The 26566-nt window shown below is 48.2% G+C and overlaps 3 protein-coding genes across 6 annotated transcripts in view; all 3 read right to left on the reverse strand.

The window, feature by feature from the left end:
* The window catches only part of USP54 (ubiquitin specific peptidase 54), a 119010-nt gene extending 117047 nt beyond the window's left edge, over window positions 1-1963 (reverse strand). The window contains exon 1 of one of the 3 annotated variants that reach the window (XM_027593460.2): window positions 1870-1963. The gene's annotated coding sequence lies outside the window, so the exon portion shown is untranslated. Of the gene's footprint in view, window positions 1-1261; window positions 1281-1516; window positions 1799-1869 lie in introns of those variants that run through there. The other 2 variants (XM_027593450.2, XM_027593495.2) reach the window with 2 other exon arrangements.
* Window positions 1964-7261: 5298 nt separating this feature from the next.
* On the reverse strand, window positions 7262-16150 carry MYOZ1 (myozenin 1). The gene is made up of 7 exons (XM_027596100.2): window positions 16089-16150; window positions 14330-14431; window positions 13061-13151; window positions 11542-11720; window positions 9719-9959; window positions 9174-9339; window positions 7262-7774 (listed from the first exon to the last, which is right to left on the reverse strand). Exons 3-7 carry the CDS (start codon window positions 13131-13133, stop codon window positions 7543-7545), a joined length of 891 nt encoding a protein of 296 aa, XP_027451901.1. The 5' UTR covers window positions 13134-13151; window positions 14330-14431; window positions 16089-16150; the 3' UTR covers window positions 7262-7542.
* Window positions 16151-16717: 567 nt separating this feature from the next.
* On the reverse strand, window positions 16718-26182 carry SYNPO2L (synaptopodin 2 like). Of its 2 annotated transcripts, XM_027591265.1 has the most exons (4): window positions 25950-26182; window positions 24571-24722; window positions 23599-24113; window positions 16718-20355 (listed from the first exon to the last, which is right to left on the reverse strand). In XM_027591265.1, the coding sequence occupies exons 1-4, from the start codon at window positions 26052-26054 to the stop codon at window positions 18215-18217; spliced, it is 2913 nt and encodes a 970-aa protein (XP_027447066.1). In that variant the 5' UTR covers window positions 26055-26182; the 3' UTR covers window positions 16718-18214. The 2 variants fall into 2 exon arrangements, with proteins under 2 accessions (XP_027447066.1, XP_027447076.1); XM_027591275.1 differs by lacking the exons at window positions 23599-24113; window positions 24571-24722; window positions 25950-26182 and adding an exon at window positions 22335-22434.
* Window positions 26183-26566: the final 384 nt, after the last annotated feature.

Genomic DNA, 26566 nt, shown 5'->3' on the forward strand with positions numbered 1-26566 from the left:
GAGGGCCAGAACCTTGTATCATAAGCTTGGTTTCATATATTGTGCTTATTATATTGTAATTATTTGTTTCTCTGTCACACCTCCCCCCTTCCTACATTCTGAGCATTGCAAGGCAGAGAGCAAAGCTTACTTGTGTTTGTATCCTGAAGGTTTAGTAATCACACAAAATAGGTCTCAATAAATGTTTGTTGAATGGGTAAATGAATGAATTAATCTCCCTCCCCCCAATGCCTAACACAGTACTCTATATATAATAGGAACTCAGTAAAGCTCCTTAATGGATTCATGCAGAAATCTTTTGGACCCAACCACATAAAGCTGTATCTTGACTCAGAAAAACACTTCTACTTTAAAGTTTAGCTCCTAATATTACAAATTAAAAGTTTTAGTCTAACACATATCACATAAATAGTTTCAATGATTAACCACATTAAGGCTAGTGCCAGAAGGATTTAAAAGCCATTATTCTAATTAATGAATTTGTGAACCTCAACATGGAAAAATCCAGGTACATAATCAAGAGAGGTTATCCCCTGCAAATTTATACCTACAAAAGATAGTGAGAAAAATTATCAGAAAGTTTGTATCTGTAGACTGAAATGGGTAAATTATTTTTATGCCTGAATTGAAGGCATTGTTTCCACTAGAAGTAAGAGTTCAGGAGCAAAGTGGTCCAACCCGTCTCCACAAAACAATCTTGAGACCAGAAACTAAATATTTTGCCCTCTCCTTGATTTTAACCCCTGGGAGTTTCATTTTATTCTCAGATTAGCAGATACTCAAAACTTGTTCTGTCTCCTAAAAAAAACAAAAAAAAAAAAAAAACTTCATCCATTTCTTAAAAGGCAAATAACCTGAATATGCACACTTTGAGAACACTAGGTTTTATAGTCAACTTAACTAAAATTATCCCTAGTGTTCAGCTTGCTGCTGCTGCAATACAAACACTTTTCCTAGTTTTTAAATTACATCCGTGGAAAGCTCAAGTGTCATACTGCACATTCTTCTACTGTATCAGCTAAACTAGTTTTACACTGCATATATCATTTCATAAGTACACCGTAAAGGAATTCTATACTTGAATGAATCTGGGAAGAAACGTGATTTCAGCACACACACCCCTTTTTCCAACTCAATCCGCTCCAGAGGAAGCACATCTTAGTTTTTTTCCTCAAGAATTTCTCTCCCGCCCCCACCCCACACTTTACAGCAACAATCATTCATTATCCCACCCACAATCTCTCCGCAGAAAGAATCTCACCAACTAATACTAGTTCACCAGGACCCTACTTCCACATCACATCGTCCGTGGGGAATTTCTTTGGAAGGGGCGAGTGGTGGTGGAGGTCCCGTACGCCACCATTCCCGCCACGCCATTTATGACCCAGGTCCTGGCGCGCAGTCCTAGACCAGCGTCCGGCGGACCCCAAGGAGCTGCAAGGGGTCCGATACCGGCCCCCCATCCCCCCAGTGCAAAGCAAACCGGGCCCAACCTCCGTGCTCCCATTCAACATACCCTCCTCTTCGCGATACCCCATTTCTTCCCACTTATTCCTCGATGTAGTCCGGTCCCTTTATCCAGTTCTGAGTCCGCGTAACCCTCTTCCTGCCAATACACACACCCTCCACGCTCCGGCCCCTGCTCCTTGAACCCTACTATACCCGGGTCCCTCCCACTGGACCTCACGGCAGCTCTAGCCCTCCGAGTGCCCTAGTGCAGACCGGCGTCAGGTCCCTGTATCCACTGGACCTAGGTTTCCCTCACACGTCACACTTGAGCCCATTCCTCCCTACCTACCCCCCCCAACTGGGGCTACCCCCTGCACCCTGTTACCTCCGACCCCGCCCCCCTGAGGGTGTCGCACTCACAGCTCCTGCCGCCGCATCCTTAACCGCCGCGGCTGCTATAGCTACAGGGAGCCAAGGCAACCAGCTCTCGCGACACTTTCCTCAGCTAACGGCGAGAACAGCAGAGAAGAGCTTCTCGCAAGAAAGTAAACGAGTCAGGCTAGAGAAGGCTAAATATATCTCGCGATAGTAGTGTGTAAAATGGCGGCCGCCAAGCGTTTTAGGGGTGGCCGGGAAAGGTTTGCTGGTGGGTGAGGACAAAGAAGGATCTGGAGCAGAGAGTCGGAAAACTATTGCAGGGAGGACCGGCTGAGCTGGGGGGAGTTAGTATGGCGAACCCTACCCTGGAATAACTTTAGGGATGTGGCCTTCTCCAAGTGCCTCATAGAGCAGTGTCGCCTTTAGTTGAAGTTACGTTTTCCTGGCATTTTCATTATGCATACGGAGTGGTTAGAGATGGAGCGAGCAAGCCAGAAATTGACCTTACCATCTCCTCATAACCTTCCTTCAAGAAGTTTTCATCCGTTCTCACACTGGTTTGCAAATGGTATTTGGTTTCCCAGAAATAATTTGTTTATTCACGGGTTCCCTACCCCTATCAGTTCGCCAGACCAAAATAGGAAATAAGAGGTTTTTTGTTTTTTTTTTTTTAAATCGAACATAAGCACAAGTGTTTGCCTTGGATGCGGAAAGGGGACCGCATTGGTGTATTATTTGAATTTTGCACTTGTTGCTTGACACTCTGTGGACACATCCTTAATTCCTGACTGAACATTTAGTTGTAGGGCTTTCTCTCTGCTCTCAGACAACTGTAAATGCAGACTGAATAGCATTTGAAACAGAAGATGGATTTAAAGAACGTTGGTGAGGCTGGTCCGAAGGTAGTGAATTACCTCAGTTGTCCACAGTTACAGATTGAACTCCTTGTTCTACTCTTTTTTTTTTTAAGATTTTATTTATTTGACAGAGACAGCGAGAGAGGGAACACAAGCAGGGGGAGTGGGAGAGGGAGAAGCAGGCTTCCCGTGGAGCAGGGAGCCCAATGCAGGGCTCGATCCTTGGACCCTGAGATCACGACCCCAGCCGAAGGCAGACAGCCTACGACTGAGCCACCCAGGTGCCCCTCCTTATTCTACTCTTTCCCCATTCTCACTACTGCACTTGTCTTAGAAACAAAACAAGAGAAAACGTTGGTGAACAAGGAAGAGTAAAACAGAGAGGAACAAGAGAGAAGAGAAAGAACAAGTGGGAAATTCATATTCTTCCCTCAAAGCTCCTGAATAGTTCTCATAGTCTAAACCAATACTGTCTGGTAGAAATATATTGTGAGTTGCATTATGTGACTTAAAATTTCTAGTGGCCACATTTTCAAAAAGTAAGAAATATGAAATTAATTTCAGTAATTTATTTAACCCAACATATTAAAAATATTTCAACATGTAAACAGTATTTTAAATTTTTTTAATATTTTGAAATTATTGAGATATTTTACTTTTTTCATATTAATTCTTCAAAATCTAGGGTTTATATTTATAGAGCATCTCAATTTGAACTAGGCACATTTCAAGAGCTCAATAACTACATGTGACTAATGATTAGTACTGGAAAGGAAAGCTCTAGACTGTGGACTAGAGAATACCCTGCCTGGGTAACTTTAGGGGGATGGTATTATGGGCATTGTGTTTTATGCAGAAGAAATTCTTGAAGTGGCTGACTCAAATGATTGCAGAAGCTAGGCAAGTAACAATAAAAGACGACCCACTGTAAAACAATAGGTAGTAGTGGGGACTAGGACTCATTGGAGAGTACAAGCACCTATCTAAAGGGTAGCTCCCCTGAGCTCCTGAGTTTTAAAACGCAATGATGACTAAAATAAAATAAAAACACAGTGATGAGAAACAGAAAATGTCTATGAGCAGTATAGACAGCTAGATCTGCTGCTAACATGTGGCCTCTGTGAACTGTGGTATTCAAATGCATGAAACATTTTTGAAGATTTTTTTTTAAGAGAATAGTGTCCAGGCAAAGACATAGCAAAGCTTGAGGATTCCGCTGGCTGGATCCTGTGCAAGTGTGCACTTTAATACATTAAACCACCACTGAGGAGGGGAATGAGGTAATTGGGTGATGGGCATTAAGGAGGACACTTGAAGTAATGAGCACTGCATGTTGTATGCAACTGATGAATCATTAAATTCTACCTCTGAAACTAATAGTATAGTATAAATTAAATTGAATTTAAATAAATTTTTAAAAGGAAAGAAAAAGAAAACAACCATTGCAACCTCTGATAATAACTTGACTTACAAGTAGACTTCTCCAGGTGCCTGGGTGGCTCAGTCAGTTAAGCGTCTGCCATCCGCTCAGGTCATGATCCCAGGGTCCTGGGATTGATTCCCATGTCGGGCCCCCTGCTCAGCGGGGAGCCTGCTTCTCCCTCTCCCTCTGCCTGCTGCTCCCCTGCTTGTACTCTATCTCTCTGTCAAATAAATAAATAATCTTTAAAAAAAAAAAGTAGACTTCTCTACTGAGAAGGTAATTTCACAACCAACCTGAGTTCCCTGTAAATTAATAAGCTTGTGTCATGATTTTTTCTTATATTTAAGATTTCAGACATTCTGAGCTTGGAAAAATTAAGTTTCTAGGTTCCCAGAGCTGTTGACTAGCAGACCTTGGATTTTTTTTTACCCCAACTTTTAAGGATAGGCATTTATAGTTATTTTATGGTTGACTGTGAAATCTCTGTCACATGAAACTTGTTATGTGTCTTTGTACAGCTGATGCCTGACATAATACCTGGTATACAGTAGGCACTTAATAAACATTTGTTAAAGGAATATAGTCCTGGGGGTGGGAGCAAAAAAATAAAAAAGGAATATAATCCTTAACTTTGGGGAAGGGATCGCAGATTTTTAAACATGAGAATCTGATGAAAACTATGAACCCCTATCCAGATCCTGTTGGTGCCCTACCCATATTCCCTCAGCCCACTGCAGAGCTTACTACAGCTTTGGTAGACAGTACAAGTCCATAGCTTCCTACCTCAGACACCTGAGTATTTCTTTGCCTGGAAGAGCCAGCAGAGTTAACATTCCCAGTAGCAATCTGCAACCAGTGAAAGAGAATTTGGTGGCTAAATACTACAGTTCCTCACCCTCTCAGTGGGGCAATTTTGAGGTCTGTTCTAAAGGAGTGTTTCTCAAAATTTACTGACACATATGAATTGACTGGAGAGATCAAAGACAGATTCTTGAGTTTGCATTTTAACCAGTCTCTCAGGAAATAATAATGCTGTCAGTCCATGGACCACACGTTAAATAGCATTTTTCTCAGATAGTACCAAATGGGATTCAACTCCAGTTGCCCAAAGCACCTTTACTGGCTTTCTTCTCACTCCCTTAAACTGTTTGGATTTCTGGGATCACCATCCAACCTTCTGGGATTACTTACATCCAAATCTGTCTCAGGGTCTATTTGGGGGAAATCCAACCTATGGCAACACTCTCCTTAGAAAAATACACACAGAAAAATCTTTAGAAAAAGGGGGGAGAATATTATTCAGCCATCAAAAAGAATGAAATCTTGCCATTTGCAACAACATGGATAGAACTAGAGGGTATTAGGCTAAGTAAAATAAATCAGTCAGAGAAAGACAAATATCATATGATTTGACTCATGTGGAATTTAAGAAACAAAACATGAGCATAGGGGAAGGGAAAGAAAGACAAAATAACATAAAAACAAAAGAGGGAGGCAAACCGTAAGAGACTCTTACTATAGGGAACAAACAGGGTTGTGGAACAGAGGTGAGTGGGGGGATAGGGCAACTGGGTGATGGGCATTAAGGAGGGCACTTGATGTAATGAGCACTGGGTGTTATATGCAACAGATGAATCACTAAATTCTACCCCTGAAACTAATAATACACTGTATGTTAACTAAATTGAATTTAAAAAATAATAATAAATTAATTTTTAATTTAAAATTTGCATGTGCAGGGTGCCTGGGTGGCTCAGTCAGTTAAGCATCTGACTCTTGGTTTCGGCTCAGGTCATGATGTCAGGGTCAGGAGATGGAGCCCCACATTGGGCTCCGTGCTCAGTGGAGAATCTGCTTAAGAGTCTCTCTCTCCCTCTCCCTCTGCCCTTCCCCTCACTCACACTCTCTCTCTCTCAAATAAATAAATAAATCTTTTAAAAAATAAAATTTGTGTGTACTACATTAAAATATATATAGTATAAGCCTTGTAACAGTGCAAATACTTCATACATTTTTATAAATAATAAACAGCAGGGACAGTAACTTAAAAAAAGGTGGGGGAACACCTGGCTGGCTCAGTCAGTGGAGTGTATGCTCTTGATCTCAGGGTTGTGAGTGCGAGCCCCACTTTGGGTATAGAGATTACTTAAATATAAAATCTTAAAAAAAAAAAGAACAAGAAAAAAATACACACAGAATTAGAGTTTTGTGTACAAGTTTAGAGGAAGTATGAATCTTCTGAAATTTGTTTAGGTTGTAAAGGAAAATGATCAGGGTAAATGTCATGTGACCCAAGGTCCATGAAAACTGGATCCATCTATGCAGAGTCTAGCAACTTAAAATCATTAATGGCCCATGGAATTGGATGAATTCAGCCAGCTCTCCTCAAAGTTATTTTCCCAGATCCTATTAAACCATCTCTTTATTCTCCCAGGTCTGTATCACTCTCATTTTGTGGAACACAGAGGTAGGTCTGGGACTCTAAAGAAACCACATACTTGAAATAAAAATAAAAAGAGTATTGTTGCTCATCCCTATTGGGCTGTCATGGTTTTTTCCCAATTACAGTGCTTTCTGAATACCACTGAAGTGCCCTCATGACCCTTAGATCTTTTCTTGATGTGTTCACACAGAACCAGGCATACTATAACTACATCTGGTTTCTCCCACTTTCTTCTGGATTCTAACATAGCCCTTTATTGTATGCCATCCTTTCAGGAATCTGTAACCTTTGATCCACATATTCCTCAGCCCATTCTGTTGTCATCTGGAAACTTTATGGCATGCTCTAGTTCTGTGATAACTGGGTAATCCTGGTCATCCCAATCTCTAATCAGCTACACAAAGAGAGCTAACACTAGGGTCACCAACTACTTCCTACTTCCTAACCACAATGCACAATAGCTTCTTAGCTTTGCCCACATATGGGCGAGCACATGTGTTTGTGCATGATTGTCTTATGTACTATTGAATAATTATGTCTTTGTATACACGTATGAATATGGTCTCACGGGTATGGGTGTGGGTGTATAAGCAACCAGAGTTCAGGCCCGGTCTTGAAGTCTGAATAATGTTTAGTACTTGACTTTAATCAGTCTCTGTGCATTGTTAGCCTTAGTTTTCATCTGCCCTTAAATATCAGAGGAAGAATGAGTTCATTTCCTTGAAGTTTATTGACTGTTACCGGTGGTAGAGCAAATTCCATAAAAGAGCGGGTTCCATACAGAGCAAGTGGAAGGGGAGGTCTGAGTTGGTGAAGAAGGATGCTTGGAGTGGGGACTTGGAGTGAAGACTAGAAAGACAGGTATCTCCCTCTTTTTTCCCTCCATTCCCACAAGGATACTAGATTTACAGTAGGGGTATCCTGCTTAGCATTCCCTTTCCAAATTGGAACCTGATAAGAGAAAACTGATGCAAAGTAGAGGAGGAAACACCTCACAGCTCCTCTGTTTCTCCATCCAAGGGGATGCCAATATCCACGTTGTAGTCTACTGGCTCCCCAGAGCTCATCCAGGGAATAGGGGTTCGATTGAAAGAAGGCCTGTTGGAGAGGCTCTGGTTGTAGAGGACCAGGGGTTCACTCAGTAGGGGCCCCACATCAAACTTGGGCATCTGGAAGGTCATGCGTTTGGAGGCCTTCTCATATCCACCATAAGGCATTGCCGTCCTGAAAGGGAGACACATTATTTAATTAAAAACCAGAACAAGGGGCACCTGGGTGGCTCAGTCATTAGGCGTCTGCCTTCGGCTCAGGTCTTGATCCCAGGATCCTGGGATCAAGCCCTGCATCAGGCTCCCTGCTTGGCGGGAAGCCTGCTTCTCCCTCTCCCACTCCCCACAAAAAACAACCAGAACAAAAGGAACAGTTTTATCAGTAAGGTGTTACTGTTTTGAGGATGGGGAAGTCTGTGAATTTTAGTTTAAGATTGTTCCTGCGGAGTCAGGCTCCATGCTCAGCGGGGAGTCTGCTTGTTCCTCTCCCTCTCCCTCTGCTCCTCCCCCCACTCATGTGGTCTCTCTTTCTCTCAAATAGATGAGTACAATCTTTATTTTAAAAAAAGGATTGCTTCTGCACTTCTTATTCTTCTTCTCCCGCAATTCCCCATTCCTGGTTTGCTTATTTCCCCAGAGCTAATAATGAGAAAAGGAGTCTAGTTGGTACTGGATAGAGAGTTTCATGGAGAGTTGTGACTCAGACACTATAGACCCAAGGGTCTGAGACTACCTTAAATTACAATGTAGAGACACCTTCCCCTCCCTCCCACACACACAACCCCTACCCCATCTCCAGTGGATAGCCCTGGCCTGCTGAGAGGAATTAACATAGCCTGGAAAATTCAGGTTTCTCAGGATCAAATGCAAAACACTTCTCTAGTGCTTCCCTATTCTGTTTTCACACAGATCTCCTACCCACAGTCTAGAGAAGCCAAATTCCAAAAGAATAGATGCTTAAGCCTTACTAGAGTATAAAAAAATAGACTCATACTAGAAGAACAGTAATGGAAGCCTAACCTTGAATGAAGGGAACTTTAAGAGTCCTCTAAACATGAATATATTGTTCCCTTTTTTAAAAATTTCTTATTTGTTTGAGAGAGAGAGTGAGAGAGTGAGAGCACGAGCAGGGAGGGAGGTTCAGAGGGAGAGGGAGAAGCAGACTCCCCACTAGTAGGGAGCCCGAGGTGGGGCTCGATCCCAGGACCCTGGGATCATGACTTGAGCCCAAGGCAGACGCTTAGCTGACTGAGCCACCCAGGCGCCCCTATATTATTTCCATTTTACATCAAGGCAACCAACGCTCAGAAGTAGGGTGATTTTCCCATGACCAACAACCTTAATAAGTGGTGGAGTGAACTAAAATGTTGCCCCCCAGCAAACGTTTCCTTCATCATACTGCACTGTTTTTCTGGGTTAGAGTGAAAAAAGCAAAGGCCTTCGATTAGGGCCCCCATGTTCCTTCCCTCCCTTCTCAGCTTCTTTCCGGAACATGTGAACCAAAGTCTCCATCCCAACTAAGGACACTGTGCCACACGCTGGAATGCAGCTGGTTCCTTCTTCACAACCCCTACCTGTTGAAGGATTTATAGTGGGGGAGTTCAGGTTTGGCCCCATAGGCCAGCAGGTCGATGCCAAGCTCCACTTTTTGTTGAGGGTCAACCCCCATGGCTCGCTCCCATGGGGAAATATAGGTCTTGAACACAGTGATATGTTTTCCTTCTCCACCTGTCTGGTCTCCTGGCAGCCACGGGAGAGAAAATTAAGTCAATAATAACGGTGAGTAGCCAGTGGAAGTTAGTCTTATACCCCTGCACTAGGGAACTTGTTGGGGCCAGAGATCAAAGATATAACATCCTGGTAACTGTGCCAGTTTCGTGGAATAATGATAGCCTAAGTTCAGATCTGTGACTGAAACTGAAAAGCCAGAAAGGCTGAAAGACAAGGTTTCTGGGTGAAATAGACACATCTCGGTATTCTCCTGAGATTCCATCTCCAGAGGGTCCATCTAGGTATCTCAGCAGGCCTCCCTTGCTCCCTAAACCCGGTCTAGGCCTCATTCCTGGGGACATCTCTGCTCTAGGGACCAGACACGTTACCCTTGGGTAGGGATACTTGCCTGTTCCTGTCTCACCAACCCCTGCTGTCCCAGCAGCTTCTCTGTCAGTCTGGCCCCCGGGACCACCTGTACCCCCAGATCCAGATCCAGAGCCCTGATGGTGCTGCTGGTCAGAGCCATACTGTCTGGCAGAGCCATTGCCCCCTGCCTGGCTTCCACTGCTGCCCTTGCTGTACGAGAATCCCTGACCAGCTGTGCCCAGCTGTCCCCCAACTGTGGGAAGGAACTTCTGGAAGCGATCCTGAAAAGAAAGGACAAAGTGAGGGCAAGCTTAGGCAATGGGTATGGGGAATAAAGACACGGGTATGCATAGCAAGGAGGAAATTATCAGAGAGCACGGCTAACCAGAAGACACTGAATCCTCTGAGATCCCCCCTGCCAATAGGTGGACAGTGGATAGCCTGGCTGAGAGGAATTAAACTCTCCTTAAGGGATAGGACCCCCCTCTGGCTCAGTTTGTCCAATTACACCTTAAGATGGGGGCAACTCATTCTCTACACTTTCCTTTCCCATCCTTATCAAGGCAAAGAGGACCAAGATTTCTGCTCAGCTAAAATTTAAAAGGATGGGGTTGGGACAGAGAACCCAGGTTTAATTTGAAGAGCTAGAGAGATCTCTGCTCTCTCCCCTTCTTTAATCTTGTCTAACAGACAGAGGTCTCTTCTTTCTCTTTCTCTTCCTCTCCCTTTCTCCTCTTGGTGCCTGTTGAACCAGGACCTCCTTACCGTGAAACTGTAGCAGGTAGGGGGAAGGGTGACCAAAAGGGCAACCCTGGATTCAGCCCCAAAGCCTAAAAATAACCCCACCAACTCCTTCGGGAAGCTCTCCTTGCCACCCCACCATGCACACCCCTCTGCTCCAACCAGTGTAACCAGACCCAGCCAGGGACAAGGGCTTTTGGCCTCCTAAAGTTAGATATGACCAGCTCAGCATTTTTGCTCTGCTCCTACATAAGGACCAATGACAGACACTCCTGCCTGTGGCCCCATGTAGGCATCTATTTCCACTTTCCCTTGGCTGCCCAGTAAAGGTAGAGGGGGAAGAAAGGTAATGGAGAAGATCCCCTCCTTCTCAGCTATAACATCTTGTGCCTGGCACCCTTCCAATCCCTACTTCTCTTGGAAAAAAGATCCTCACTAGGGGACATGGGATCTTAGAGGATAGTTTCATGGAGTCCTTAGACAGACCCTTTAGATAAAAAATGGCTCAAGAAGGAGATGGTTATAAAAAGCACTTAACTCTTTCTAGGGTTGCCAGATTTATCAAATACAATTATAGGACACCAGTTAAGTTTGAATCTCAGATATACAACAAATACTTTTTTACTAAAATTACACTCCAAATATTGCATGGGACATATTTATATGTAAGAGACTATTCATCATATATCCAAAATTAAAATTAAACTGGCATCCTGTATTTTTAAAATTGAATTGAGTTGAATTGAATTTTTATGGCTCAAATATTTCATGGGACATGCTCTACTAAAAATTATTCATGCATGTCTCAACTTCAAAATACAGGACTTGGTGTCCTGCATCTTCTCTGGCAAACCTATCTTTAACACTTAGCCATACAGGGAAGGAATTTTCTCCCTGAGGATGTGTACTCTTCACCCCTTCCCCTTCACTGGCTCTAATACTGAATTTCAGAGGTGGGCTGTAACTCACCCTGGAGCTGTTGGAGGTTTAATATATCTGGGGACTTAATAAGCTTATAAATTTGCAAGTAAGGGAGGTTAGTGGTATTTGGAGATTGAGGGCCTACCAAGAAGCTGTCAGAAGAGGCACTAGGCTATGAGAATTGTAAAGTTCCAAACTTACCATTGAGCTGTCAGAGAAGACATCAGGGTGGTTTTCATAAATAAATTTCTCTACCCGCATCTGCCGCAGTTTGAACATCTTGGAGCCCCTATTAGTGAGCAGTGACAGCTCTTCCAACATCACATCCCTTGGGACACTGATCTTCTTGCCCAGATTCAGGCCTGAGCTCTCCTGTCCACCTTCCAGGGAAGTGGGGAGAAAGAGACAAGGAGAAGAGTAAAGTAGGGTTTTCTAGGCTCAGAATACAGACGCCATCCACAACTAAGTGTGTGACTCCTGCAGAGATCACAGTGGGAAGGAGATACTGTCCGTGACATCTGGTCAAATTGTACCTTTGTGAGAGATTTTTATTTCCTGGGTTTGGAGCTGGAGATGATGCATGGGAACTGGGGTGCAGAGTGGAAACAGTAGGGATACTAGAGTGGAGAGGGTGAATGAGGCAGAAGGGTCAGAGGCATGGGGTACAGGGCAAAAGGACTAAAGGAACATCATAGATGGAGACCATTGGGGAAATTATCGCATGGGGGCAAGTCCAAAGGCCAACACTGTGTGGAGTTGACCATATCTAAATACAGATTTGTCGAGGTGCCTGGGTGGCTCAGTCAGTTGGGCGTCTGCCTTCAGCTCAGGTTGAGCCCTGCGTTGGGCTCCCTGCTCAGCAGGGAGTCTACTTCTTTCCCTCCTTCCCGCTTGTGCTCTCTCACTATCTCTGTCTCTCTCAAATAAATAAATAAAACATTTTTTTTAAAGTAAATAAATATAGGGCACCTGGGTGGCTCAGTTGGTTAAGCGACTGCCTTCGGCTCAGATCATCATCCTGGAGTCCCTGAATCGAGTCCCGCATTGGGCTCCCTGCTCAGCGGGGAGTCTGCTTCTCCCTCTAACCTTCCTCCCTCTCATGCTCTCTCTCTACCATTCTCTCTCTCTCTCTCAATAAATAAATAAATAAAATCTTTAAAAAACATAAAAAAATAAAAAGTAAATACAGATTTGTCTTAACTCCTTTTCCTTCTCTTACTCTCAGTGAACTCTGGCTACAGACAGCCTGTAGGTATTGGGAGAGCTCTTCACATGCTTATACTCCTACTGCCCCCCAGGAAAAAATGCCTGAGTATTTTTCCATTTTAAGTGCTTACACAGGCTCTCTAGCTCTGGGGGGAAAAGCAAGGAAGTTAACCATTTATTGAGACTTTGCCGTGTACCAGTCTCCATCATATATACTCTCTTCCTCAAATGTACCTCACTGACCTGTGAGTCCTGTTGTCCTGGACCTTCATTGGGTGATATGGCAAGGATATTATTGTCTCAGGTTACAAGGTGAAAAAGGGTGGAAGGGTGAGCGGTCGGTGTTGAATCCTTTCTCCATTTTTCTTCCTGCCCCCACCCCCCCGAATTTCTCTTGTCTCTTCACACCTCTTCACCTGAAGACATATATAACTTTATGATTTTTCTGGGACTCTTGGGCCTGAGATGCTCTTAACAAGAAGTCCCACACTAGGTAGGTGCAAACATGCCATACCTCCAGTGAGTTCCATGATCAGCTTGCTGGATTTCCTCTTCTTGTTGGGGGCTGGGGTTCCTGAGAGCGGCATCGTGGAGGCAGATTCAACCTAGATAGGGTGAGATGGGGGAGTTGGAGGATGGACAGGAACTGGGAAGGGGGAGTATCTACAGTAAGGCATTACTTCTTAACCTGGGGTTAAGGGTTTCAGGTTAAGGGCTTTCATGAAATTTTTAAATATATATATATATATATATATCTCCAAAAAAGTGAAAACCAATTGCTTTAGGGCTTCTCTTTTCTTGGAGGCAGGACAGAAAGTATAGATGCACCCTCTGCTCCTACCGTCTACCAACCTCTTTTCTGCTGTTTAAATGGAGCTCGTACAGGAATTAGGAACATAGTATGCATTGGGGGCAGTGGGTAAAACAAACAAATAACACACAGGGCACTGCACCCAGGTTTCATTGGCTTGGCATGACTTTAGATTTTTATTTTCATGGGGATCTCAGATTGGGGTTGTCATTCCAAACTCTGGTCTCTCCTCAGTCTTCCTCAAGCCCCAGTGGGGCAGAAAAATGTTCTGCCAGGATTGAGGAGATTCAGCCAAAAACATTCTCCATAGGAAGGAGAGGTTGTTGCTCCCCTATTGGGCCAGCTGGAGTGTGGCCTGGAGGTCACAGCAGTGTTCCTTGCTCCTTTTCAGGCATTCCTGCCCCAGACCCCAGAGCTAGAGTGGAGAGAAGAGCCGGGGGCATTTGAACCCTGACGCATGTCAATTCAGCAATATCATAGCAGTGGGGAATTGACGGGGGGCAGGAACATAATAATAGCATCTGGCAGTGGAGGGGGACAAGCTGGGAAAAGATACAGACTCCAGCCTCTCCTTCACAGAAGGTGGCACTCAGCAAAACACTGTCTTCTGCTGAGTCCTGTTTTACAACACATCTGCAATTCTACGAACTTAATGGGTATGCTGAGGCCCGACTCCAGGAACTGCTAAATGGGCATTCACTATACCTCTCTCAGCCCTAACCAGCTAGGTTCTTTTTTTTTTTTCCCATCCAGCCTCTCAGACCCCCTTCTTACTATTCCAGTGCCTCCTCCAACATCTCCATTCCTCCCACCCTCCTGGGCCCCTCTCCTTCCAACTCTGTGGCTCCCCTGAACTAGACAGCTGGGAACAGAGCATAGATAAGGGAGGATCAAGGGTCACAATTGCAGACACAGACAGAGCAGTCAACAGAATGGGCTCCAGCCCCTCTGGCCATAGAGCTGGAAACTTACCGGCTGCTCAGGCGGTGGTCAGCTCTCCCTGGGGTCCAGCAGCTTTGGAGGACTGAGCTGCTGTGACCGGAGAACCCGAGCTGGGCAGGCGTGGGGGCAGCACTGGCAGTGGGGGAGGGAGGGTAGTTATTAATAGAGATGATGAGTACAAGCAGCTCAAATGGCACTGGGGGTACTGAGACCCTGGAACCAAGATCCCGCCCTCCTTGCCCAGAGGCTCAGGAAGGGGAGGAATGACCTTTGGGATTCTCCCACTAAGCTGTCTGAACCAAGGATCAGTCTGCCCAGGGAGTCCCCTTTCTTGGCATCTAGAGTCTGAGAACCAAAGAAGCATTCAGGGAGAAATTGAAAACTGAAAGGGAAAGAGGAAGCAAGCAGAAAATGGTGGGTAGGAATTCAGAATGGGAGAGCAAGAACTTGGAGAACATGTCTGGAGAGCCACTCAAAACCATTCCAGGCTGGAGCTGGAGAGACATGTGGGTGCATTTTGGGAGTGGGAGGGCTGAAGGTGCTATGTTTGGGGAAAGGAAGTCTGTACACAATGGAGCTGCTCTTGGACAGTTCCTTGATGGATTGGTCTTTCCTGAAAAGCCAGATCTTTGCAGGATAAGGAACCAAATTAACCAAATTCAGTGCTTCCTATGTTGTCAGGGATGATGTGGGGAAGACTTGACCAATTTTTGCCTTTTCATCCCCATTTGCTGTTGGGGTACTCAGTTTGGCCTGCTTTGCAGGATAGATGTTGATGTCTGAGAAGTACATGTATGCCAGGTCCATACATTCTGGGGTTCCCACTTGGGATTTTCTTCAAAGGGAGCACACATCCCATAGGATCTAGATTGTCCCATTCATACTCTTCCAGAGGATCCCCTGGGCAAGGGCACAAGTTTGAGAGCCTCCTTGAAGGAAGCCTGTCATTTACCCAGACCTTTCCTCAGTAGCTGCATGGACATCCTGGATCCTCTTCCACCTGCTCAGATTCTGGAATCAGCTGCAGCTGCACCTCTGTTGCTGTCACCACCATCCTTGTTGTGGCTGCTTTAGGAAGTGACTTTGCAGCTTCCGGAATGCCCCTGTCACTCTGAGCTCTCCACTCTTCCTGACCATGTCCTTTTCCCATCTTGAACTTTTCAGGCTCAGGCCAGGGACTGAAAGATCATCCAACCCCCCTCTAGCTGGCTTCTGCCCAAACCAGTTTAGCCTCCAGATCCCTCATCTTTTGTCTTCCTTCTCCATTCCCTCCCAACCCAAAGAAGCAATTAGAAGAAAAAATAAAAATGGCAAATGGTGATTTTGTCATCACCACCATCCTACTCTCAAAAACAAAACAAAAACAAACCGGAATTTTGGTCTCCTATGATTGAGTGGATGAAGACAATATTCAACCTATGCTCAATGGGTCCTTCCTTTGGAATTCTTTTTTTTTTTTTTAAGATTTTATTTATTTATTTATTTGACACAAAGAGACAGCCAGAGAGGGAACACAAGCAGGGGGGCAGTGAGAGAGGGAAAAGCAGGTTTCGCAACGAGCAGGGAGCCCGATGCAGGCAGCGACGAGCAGGGAGCCCGATGCAGGCAGTGACGAGCAGGGAGCCCGATGCAGGCAGCGAAGAGCAGGGAGTGACGAGCAGGGAGTGACGAGCAGGGAGTGACGAGCAGGGAGTGACGAGCAGGGAGTGACGAGCAGGGAGTGACCAGCAGAGAGTGACCAGCAGAGAGCCCGATGCAGGGCTCGATCCCAGGACCCCCGGATCATTACCTGAGCTGAAGGCAGACACTTAATGACTGAGCCACCCAGGGGCCCCTTCCTTTGGAATTCTGAGGCCATACTACTACCTGGGAGCATCAGGGTCCTGGGCCTGGTTATTTGCACAAATATGCCCCCTGCTGGAGTAACTTTCCTTCTCAGAAGTCCTTAATTCTAGCCTGCCTCCGGTGCCTTCTCTTCTATATTAGACTCAACCCACACTGATCCACCCTCTTTCTCCTCCCCTCTCCCACCCCACCTTCACCTTTAGGCATTGCTTTCCCATGGAAACATGTTTCCTCCAGAGAGCTAGGAAATGATAATGGCAAAAGCTCAGAGGGCCTTTCCACTCCTCTTGGTTCCGAAATTGAGGTCTTGTCTGGGAAGCATGAAGCAGGAGACAGAAAAGGGGAGAATCTGGATGGAGAATGTAGGGAGAGAGAACCAAAGGGGATGGTGGAGGTGGCTAAATCAGAGTGGGACAGAACTGGTAAAGAAGAGCAAAAGACCAGGGGGTGAAAGGCAAAGGGTGAAGAATAGGGCAGGAATGGAGAAAGAGATCAGGGGAATGGGTTAGAGAAGAGGGAGGAGAATCAGGATTTGGGTATAAAACTACGAGAGATGATGGCAACAGAAGGTTTGGAGCATAAGTTTATTCTTGTGCACAAACCAAAGTACTGTGACTCACACTCAATATGCAAAGGAAACGATCAATCCAGATCAAGCAGCAAACGTGGCTGGCTGGTGGTGGTCATGGTGAGAGGGGAGTCCATACCCATCTAGGATCAGAGATCAGGACCCAAAGCTGGAAAGGAATAAGAGCTAGGGTGCAGGGGATGGGACTGGACTGAAAAGAGATTATGGCTCTGGGTATTTCCTTGCCCTTTCCCAGGTCATCATGACAAGCTGCAGAGGGTAGAAGGACAGACTCAAAGGAGGTAGAACAGACACTACCTATTCTTTCAGCACTCAGCCCACACTCTCACATTCCCCCACCATCATCTGTCCTCACTTTAACTAATGCATTCTTCTGTCTCAAATTTTTCCCTAATCCCCCTGTTGTACATGGTGAGTTTCTTGAAACCCAACTCTCCTGTCTGCCAACACTGCACTCTCCCTCCCCATGTTCCTCCCTGTGGTTCAATCAGTTTCATTCATTCCACTCTGCTCCTGGTTTCTGCCTCACTTTCCACACCATGGCTCTTTTCACCCTCCTCTCTGTCTCAGGTGCATGAGGCAATGAAGCCAATGGATTTTTCATTCCAGAGGAAGTTTTCTGGCTTTCTTTTTCACTTCCTGGATGCTTGTAGCTCAGCATGGGCCTCTTAAGTTGCTAACTTTCTGAAATCCTGACGAATAGAACTATGTATGTATGCATGTAATCTCTACCGCCCAGTGTGGGACTCTAACTCACAACTCTGAGATCAAGAGTCGCATGCTCCTCTGACTGAGCCAGCCAGGCGCCCCCTGATGAATAGAATTCTTAGTTCTGTTCCTGGTCTAGCTGTTATAACTCAGCCCTTATAAACTGCCCCAGCCCTTCAGGTCTTCTCATAATCTGTGAGTTTCACAAGATGCTGTACCGCTGCTACAGGCACTGGTCTTTAATTCTAGTCAATCTCTCTCTCCCCACTAGACTATCCATGAGGGGCTATCTGACCCTTTAATCAGTACAAAGGGAAGACCCAGATTGGGTCTTTATTTAGACCGCTCCTCCTACTCTTGCCTCAGACATAAGAACACATCTGTGCCTACACACACGCACACATACGTGTCTAGATATATGCCAGCCAAGCTTGGGAAATGAGAGTGAGGAGTAGCAAGCGATTTAGTGCAGAGATCAATTCAGTCCCTTTGAGGCCTACCTGATGGTGAGCTTCTTGCCTGAGGTCTCACTAGTAACTTCTCTGTGTGCTTCTCACTGAACATTAAAACGAGGCTCACAGAAAAGCACAAATGTAGAGAAATAGAGACCAGTGGAGGGGTGTGGGTGGAGATGGGACACCAACTCCAAAACTATCTCCGGCAGGAGGGAAGTTAGCCTCCAGATGCCTGAGATAGGACAAGGGATGGGTAGGAGAAGCAACTTTAGGAACTGGATGCTCCACCTCTCCTTGGTCCTGGGAGCTGTGCCCTGCTCAGTGGTGGCCTGCCCCCGGCCTCCACACATGAGCTTGCAATCCAGTTCTGGTGGCTGAGAACCGGGGCCTGGCTACCTGGAAGCCACAGGAGCTGGGGGAAGTCCCGAGACCCCTGGGAGACTCTGGAGGAGGGGCTGGGCTTAGTATAGGGGTTGAGGCCAGCTCTGCCCTCCAGATGGGCTCATCCAATGTAGTGGCTGCTCTTGGGGCAAGCACAGTGGGGGCCAGGGGTTCTGCAGTGGGCTGGGGTGCTGGAGTGGAAAATCGGCGGATCTCCTGGACTCGGGCAGTTTTGGGGGGCCCTAAGGAAGTGGGGCCAGGAGTCTGGGGAACCTCATCGAAACAGAACATGGCAGTTTTAAGTTGGTAGGGCTGGTGCCGCATGAAATCCAGAGCCTTGATACCCTGCTTGGGGGTTGCCCGAGGACCCTGAGATTGGGCCTTATTAGGGAGAGTTCGAGCAGCCTGGGGAAAAAAGGGTGAGAGCAGTGGGTTGTAAGCAATAGGAGGCGGGGCACGAATGTTGGGTGAATATTTCCAGGAAGGGGGCAGTGAGGGTGTAGGGGAAGGGCTTCTGGGCCGAGGGCCAAGGCCAAGGCCAGGACTAGGTGTAGCTTCCACCACATACCTGTCTGCTCGGCTCTGCCGCTTGGCAAACAGCTCCCCACCCCTGCCCTGAAGCCTTGCTGGCTCAGGGATTCCAGCCGAAGGGGCTGCCCCATTCACTAGCCCATCAAGGAACCCTCGAGATGGGGGCTTAGGAGCCACTGGGGGTGGAGTCTTAGGAGGCATTGGGGGCGGGGTCTTGGGAGACATTGGAGGCGGGGTTTTAGGTGTCACGTGAGACCGAGTCTTGTAACTCCTGCCCCCTGGTGGCTGCATGAAGTTGCAGGCTTCAGCCCCGAGGCTCAGAGCATCCTCCTCTGGACCAGATTCTGCTCCCCCGGCCCGGGGTTTTTCATCCAGGTTCTGCACCAACGATAGCAGCTCGGGGTTGGGCGAGTTCTTCGTCTCCTCCTTTCCCGGCCGGAACATCTGCTTCCGGGTTCCCCGTCGCCGGGCCTCCTGGAGGATGCCAGTGCGGGCAGCGGGCACGGAGATGCGCTGCTCCCGAGCGCTGGGGGGCTCAGGTGCCCCGGGGCCTGGGGCGGGAGCCTCTGGGCGCGCAGAGGGTCGCAGAGGTGCCGATAGGAAGATAGAAGCGGTGGAGGTCATGGCAGCGGCGCTAGGGGGAGCGGGAGGCTCTGGGGTTCCTCCTGGCGTTACAGGACGATTGGGGGCTGGGATGTACAGGGAACTTGTGGCTGTCACGGGGCCCGAGGAGCGTGGAGTGCTGGGGGAACCGGAGGCTGGCACGTGACTGGGCAGAGGGGTGGGCCCCTGTGGAGGGGACAGGAAGGGCGGTGGGGCGGGGCTGAGGCCTCCCAGACTTTCGTTCGCCCTCTTGGGAGCTAGCGGCCGGAAAATCACCGAAGTGGTACCTGGCCGCTGCCCTTGTAAGCCTGGGGTGAAGGGCCTGGCTGACCGGTTAAAGATGTTTGGAGCTGGGGTTGGGGCTCCACCGCCTGAGAGGAAGGGACTGGGGCTGGCTACAGGCGCTGGCGAAGGGCTGGATGGGAGCATAGCCGCCTCTGGAGGAGCACTCTGGGCCCGAGGTGGTGACTGCAGGCCCTGCCCATTGAGCATGGCTGCTGAACCATCCCGGGCCAGCTCCTGGGTGCTAGAGGCTGTGCGCTGGCGCTGCTGTTCAAAGAGCTGGGCCCCTCTGCCCGAGGCCTCACTCAGCTGCCCGCCCTGGCCCTCTGCTGCAGCTGAGCCTGGCCTGGCCAGCTCCATGTCCAGATAGGGGCTGTCCCAGTCGCACTGGTTGGTGAGGCTGCGGGCGTCAGAGAAGGTCTCCTCGTCCAGCTCGGACTCGCTCGTGGGAGGGACCCCGTCTTCTTCCTCAGCTCCTGTCCCAGCTGCAGCCCCGAAGCTCACTAGGGTGTACTTCTTGGCTCTCTGCCGTCGTTTCTTAAACATAAGCACCCCCTTGGAGTGGGGATTGGGGGCTGCAGTTAGTAGGGATGCAATCGTCCGGCATTTGGTCTTGGCCTCCTTCACACTCTTCTCTTGGAGGCTCTCTGCCCGTTGCAGTTCTGAGGAGGTCAGGAGGGAGAATGGTCAGTGAGCCTCTTCTAGTCCTGTTCCCCACAGCTTTCACTCCAGCCCCACCCCAGCCAGTTTCTGCAGTCCTCCCACCCACTGGCTTTTTCATTGGCCTGATCCACACTGTCTCTTGCCTGTGGCAAAGTCCTCTGATTTGGGGGCAGAGTCGTAGGTGAAAGGTGAGACCAAGGACAGTTGAAGGGAAGACAGAGTCTGGTTGGCTCCCTGACACCACTCTGATCACAGCTCTCCTTCTAATCTCTCTCCCACCTACTCTGCTTCTGTCTTCCCAGAGATGTGCTCTTACCCACCCCGCACACATTCTTCCCCTGCCTCCCACCATTCCTGGCTGGCAATGCTGGGTGGGGAAGGGGGAGAGCAGTCACTTCCCATGGCAGCCAGGGAGAAGAGGCAGGTCTCAGGGAGAGACAAAATGAGACCATGTTAGGGGGCTTCTCAGAAACCTAGGGACTTATTTCCTCTTCCCACCTCTTACCCCTATGATAGGGACACAGAGGATGCTTAGGAAGAAGGATCTTCATTCACAATTCCACCCGCATTATGTAGTCCACATCATACACATTCATGGAAATAACACCCACCACATATTTCAACAAGAATATGGGTCTAGTGAAGGCCAGTTATGAGCATATTTTCTCCTATACACTTTTTTTCTCATTCACATATACCCCAGCTTATATACACCCTAGTTCACATATACATATATAAATACACATGTACCCTCACAAAAACACAGTCACTCAAATACCTTCACACACATGCATACTCCTTCCCAGAGTTCCCCCTGCAGAGACCCTGTTGCTAACAGTTTGGACAAAATTTTACAACTGATAATGACCTTCCAACTACCAGGGCACTCCTCTGTGCCTCACACCCCTGCTACTCACAGCCCAGGGATAGCCTCAGATCCGAGATGCAGGAAAAGCCAGAGTGCTGCTCTCCAAGGCAACCCTCCAAATCTTTAGGATATCTCAAGGTCACTGCTAAATATATTCCACCACCATCCCCCACGCCCAGCTGGGGTGGGAGTGGGGTGGGCTTCTTTGGGGGTCAGCCTTCTAGGTAGAGAGTTCAGGCAGCTACTAACAGGCAGACACACAAGGACTATGTACTAAGGGGAACCTGGGCAGGACTTCCCATGCCATGTGGGTCCTGGGAGGTGGGGCCAGGAACTGGGAGAGGCTGCCCTGCTGCTAGGACCTTGCCTTGGACACAGATTCTCTCTGATCTACATCCCCAGTTCCTCCTGAAAAATTCTTGAAATTCCATCCACTTTCCACTCAAGATACCAAGCTCCTTTCTAATTAGGACTTTCATTCCACCCATCCCAACGTTTGTACCACAGAATAGTACTGTGCATAAGAGATAGGCACTGGAGTCAGAGTTCAGTTCAGGTTTTTGGTTCTTGGTAGAGTTACCTCACTTTACTGAAGTTCAGGTTTCCTCATCGGTAAATGAGCATGATAATGGCTATCTCATAGGATTGCTATGAGAACTAAATGAGATAGTGTAGGTAAATTTAGCATCTCACGGCAGCCCTAAGGCCCACGGTGAGTAACCATTACTATTAAAGCTTTCTTGACACCAGCTACACATGAATACAGACACTTTCTTGTTCACACGTATGTTCTCCCATGGATTCCTATATACACGCCTTCATGTATTCACAGATTCACAGATTCACACTTCCTTCTCTCACACACACTCCCTCCCCATGAGTTTTCTATAGCTCATGTGGTCACAAACCCCTTTGACATGTGGCCATAGCATCAGCCCATTCTGAGAAACGGGCAGTGAAACTCTCCTGAGAAAAGAAGGAAGAAGAAGTCAAAAAGGAGGAAGGAATAAGGGAATAAGACCTTTCCCAAAGACATCCCTTCCTAAACTATTGATGTATTTCCCCTCCATTCCAGATCCCAGAACTTTCTCAGCTATGGGAAGGTAGTACCTGCATAGAATGGGTCCTGGAGCCCAGAAGCTGGATCTGGGGCTTTGTTGCAGCTGGCTTGGCTGAGGGGCTCTTGGCCGATGGGCTCAAAGGTCTCCATGCTGAGAAATGCAGTGTTGGCTGGAGCAGGACCAGCTTGAGCCACCCCCATGCCTTTTAAAGCCCCTTTGTCTTGTCCCCAGAGCTGGCAGCTGAATGAGCTCACTGTGCTATTTTTGGAGCCTAGCCCCCTCCCTTCTCTCTGCTGCCCCACAAGGCCCGGTGTGATGGACGTGGACACCTGCCTACCCTTCCCCCCACCCCACCCCACTGGACAATGAGGTCTGCTTGCCTAAAAATATCCCTGAGCCACTAACTGCCATCTTACCCAGCATGATAGGAAGGGAGGGGTGCTAAAATGAGGACTGGGGATAAGCATGGGATCCTGGGCATGCATCTGGAATTTCTTTGTGGGATATTGGACATTCTCAGCGATGTCAGACTCCAAATTATCAATGTCCTTAGCCTCTGTTCCAGACTTAGACACACAAAATTCTATGGATCAGGAATCAGAATGGTAGAGGGGAGGAATGAGAGATGAAAACCACAGGTGTAATCCTAGGTTTTCAAGGTGACAAGAATGGTCTCTGGGTTAGAGGCATGGGACAGGGAGAAAGTTCACCCTTAGACCTTGTTCTGTAGCTCACATCAAAAATAGCAAAGAGCTTGAGATAAGTGGAACTGGCGTTTTCTGCCCAGGCCTACATTCTTGCATGAGATAAGGAGTCGAAGATCCCTCCCTCTACCACTTCCTAGGGATCTCCTGACTATCCCACAGGTTCTCAGTCCCCAGGAACCCAGCTGAACTTACAAATGTCAAAGGTATCTCTGATGCTCTGCCTGCAATTAACACTGAAAAACCCCTGCCCTGCTTCCAAATACTCCCCTGCATCATGTCTGTGCTCTGCCCTCACCCTGTCTGACACTTAGCAAAATCATAGCAACAACAAGCAAACCCTTTGTTGATTTCATGTCCCTTTCCAAGCTTCCCGACTCACTTTGTTCCTGGATTGGGTTGAACCACCTACACCTTTTGCCACACTGGTTCAAACAGTAAAAGTAATGGGGACTGTGAGAATAATTATTTTCCCCTTCTACTCATCACTCTTCTCCACTTGTCCCCAGGACTATATCCAAAGGAAGCATAAAGTATGGTTATGGAGGGGTAGATTTAGGACTCAGATTGAAGGATCCTGGCTAGGGAAAAAAGGGTTCAGGCACTCACTGGCTTGCTTGGCCTTCTGGGTGTAGGTGGTAGTGAGGTCTTCTGCCACCGGATGGGGAACAGGCCCCACCATAGGGATGAGATGAGGGCCAGGCCGGAGGGGGCCGTGGGGCAACAGCAGGGCCTCGGCTGGGGGTGGCTGAAGGGTTGCCCCATCCTCCCAAGATGGGGAGCTCACACGGCTATCGACCTGACTGGGAGGACCAGCGATGGCAGGTGCTGGCTCTGCAGGGCTGTCGGATAGGTAGACCTCATCAGGTAGGGCTCCTGGAGGGGAGGGCCTCGTGGGACCTCTGCGGCGGGGTCGACGGGGCTTCTCCTGGGTGGCAGGGCCATCGGCATCACTGTCTGTCTCTCCGTAGTAAGCCTCACTGTCAGGGGGTGAGAGGAGGCTCCCGGGCTGAAGAGGCTGGGGAACTGGAGCGCCAGGGGGCTCAGGACTCAGTGGAGATAAGGGTGACAACACCTGAAGCTCACCAGGGGATGGAGACCGCACAGGCCCTTCATCCTCTACCCTGGATGGGAAAGAGGACAGAACTTGAGAAATGGGTTCTTGAGAGCTGGTGAGATCTAGAGGGGATAGGAGAAGGAAGGGAGAGAGGAGACTGGCATACGGGCTGAATGAATGGGCAGGGAAGAGTGGGGATCTGAAGACAAACCAGGAGGCAAAGTGCTTGAAGAGCTGTGCGTGGACATGGGCTTGGAGGGAGATGTGATGGTGAGGAGACAGGCAAGGGCTTGAAGTAAGCCCGCACACTCAAATACCCACTTGACACCCCCAGCCCTTAGTTGCAGATACACTGAAACCCCTTGGGAGGCATAGACAAACATCTATAGTCCAGCACAAACTTACAAGCAGAAGTGGGTACTTAGTAGTAGCTGAAGCCAGGCCAGTGAGACATAGAGCTGAAACAGGCATTGGGAGCCCTGGGCTAGGGGGATGAGGTGGGCTGGGGTAGGAGGGGTCCATACCGCCGCACTGTGAGGACCAGTTGATTCCCTGAGGCATCAATGAGGCTCATGGCACTGGCATGAGAGAGGCTGGTGCAGGAGACCCCATTGATGGCCAAAAGCTGGTCCCTCTCCCGGAGTCCTGCTCTGCCAGCCTGGCTCCGTCTTCGGATCTGAGGAGGTGTTGGGAGGAGAGATTGAAGGTGAGGGAGGGCTCTAAGTGGGAATAGAATGAAAGGAGTCAGGACAGGAAGGACCTATGCGTGGGGAGGATATACTTTGCAGGGTATGAAAGGGCGAGGAGGGACACGGAGCTACAGTTGAGGGGGCCTATCTAGAGGGAAGAAGGCGCAGATTAGAGGGAGTAATATACATCACATGAGGAGAGGTAGGGAAATCACCAAATAAAGAGGCTTGGGGAGAACTGCAGAGGGGAGATACTAGATGGCAATTGTATCCCCTGAAGATTTCCCTTCAAGGCCCATATCTTTACTCGCCAATAGTTCTCTTCTAGGCCACTACCTACACAGTCAAGATTTTAGAACAGTATTCCAGATTGGAGGGAGGCCAGCAGAATCTGGGAGATTGTAGTCATGTGTGTAAATGTGTGCCCCTGCGTGCACACACGCGTACATATGTGAAAGTAATAATATTAGTAGTAATGGCTATCATTTATTGAGTGCTTACTAAATGTTAGGTATGCTGCCAAGCACTCTATATGTATCATTGCATTTAATCCTTAGACTGGTTCTGTGAAGTAGGTATTGTTATTACCCACATTTTATGGTTGAGAAAACTAAGCCTGCATGGTGAAACCAAACACATTAACAGTTCATCTGACAGGCCAGATCTTCCCGTAACCTTCCTAGCACCTAAAAAGTCTTGCCTCATGAGAGAAAGGGTCTGGTGAGGGGAAAGAGGAGCACTGAAGGCCTGGGCAAGGTAGGGTAGGGTAAGGCAGGGCAGGGAAGGACAGGGCTGGGCTGGGTAAGACAGCCTTGGCTCATCACATACCAATATAGTTAAAGAAAAATTAGAACCTTCCCTATATTCCTGGAATTTGGAGTAGAGGCACAGACTCAGGAGAGCAAAGACTGGATGGCCAGCCAGAACTGGGTCTCTGCTACTATGGTGCTCAGGGAACTGAGGCAGTCTTTCTTTTTTTCTGCTCCCAGAAACCAGGAATTCTTTTCTAATAGCCCCCCTGCAAGAAGCTCGTGCTCAGAAACCACTCCTCCCACCAGATGAGCATGCTCCCCTGCCCAACTGCCCACCTGCCACCCCCACTCCTCTTCTTCACAGCCTCCCACTTCTCCCCCAAAAGGCCACCACGTGGCTCTTCCCAAATTCCCCTGGGTTCCCCTTTCCCTGAAACCTCAATAATAGGGGCTCTCCCTTACCTTGGACACCTGTAAAGGTTTCCTCTGCTCGGCCCCCCCCTGAAGTCGGAAGCCCCAGGGGGCTCCCCCTGACAATGTGACCAGCACCTTCTCCTCAGCACCCATCGCTCAGCTTGGCCTATGGCCCTCGGAGTTTGGACACTGTCCCAGGGAGAAAAGTCGAGGTGCTGGTACCCCGTCCGGCCTGTCTGTATGGCTGTCCCGGGCCTTCCCCCCCCACACCACACACCACAGGCAGGCAACTTGGCCCTGGGATCAGTACAGTCCAGCACACATGTCCTGTCAATCCGAGCCGTGCTCAAAATAGTTGCCGGCTGTACTCCCTTCCCTCCCCCAGCTGTATTACTCCCAAAGCTAATTATAGTAAAAACGTCTGCCCTCCCCTTTCCCCCATTCTCCTGCGTGGGCCTTTTACTCAGGACTCAGAGTACTAGCTCTAACTAATATACATACTTTCAGGGACCTGTGCCTTCCCTGATAGGATCATGGACTAATCCCAACTGCTTTCCTCCAAAGCTCATTTCAAAGTGGCAGCGGCAGGGGCTTCAGTTCCATGGCAAGGAATGGCTGGACTTGTCCCACAAGTTTACAAGCTCCCCAGAAGTGTGCCCCCTTGC

This window comes from Zalophus californianus, chromosome 15 (genome assembly GCF_009762305.2).
Source record: "Zalophus californianus isolate mZalCal1 chromosome 15, mZalCal1.pri.v2, whole genome shotgun sequence".
Classification (NCBI taxonomy): Eukaryota; Metazoa; Chordata; class Mammalia; order Carnivora; family Otariidae; genus Zalophus; species Zalophus californianus.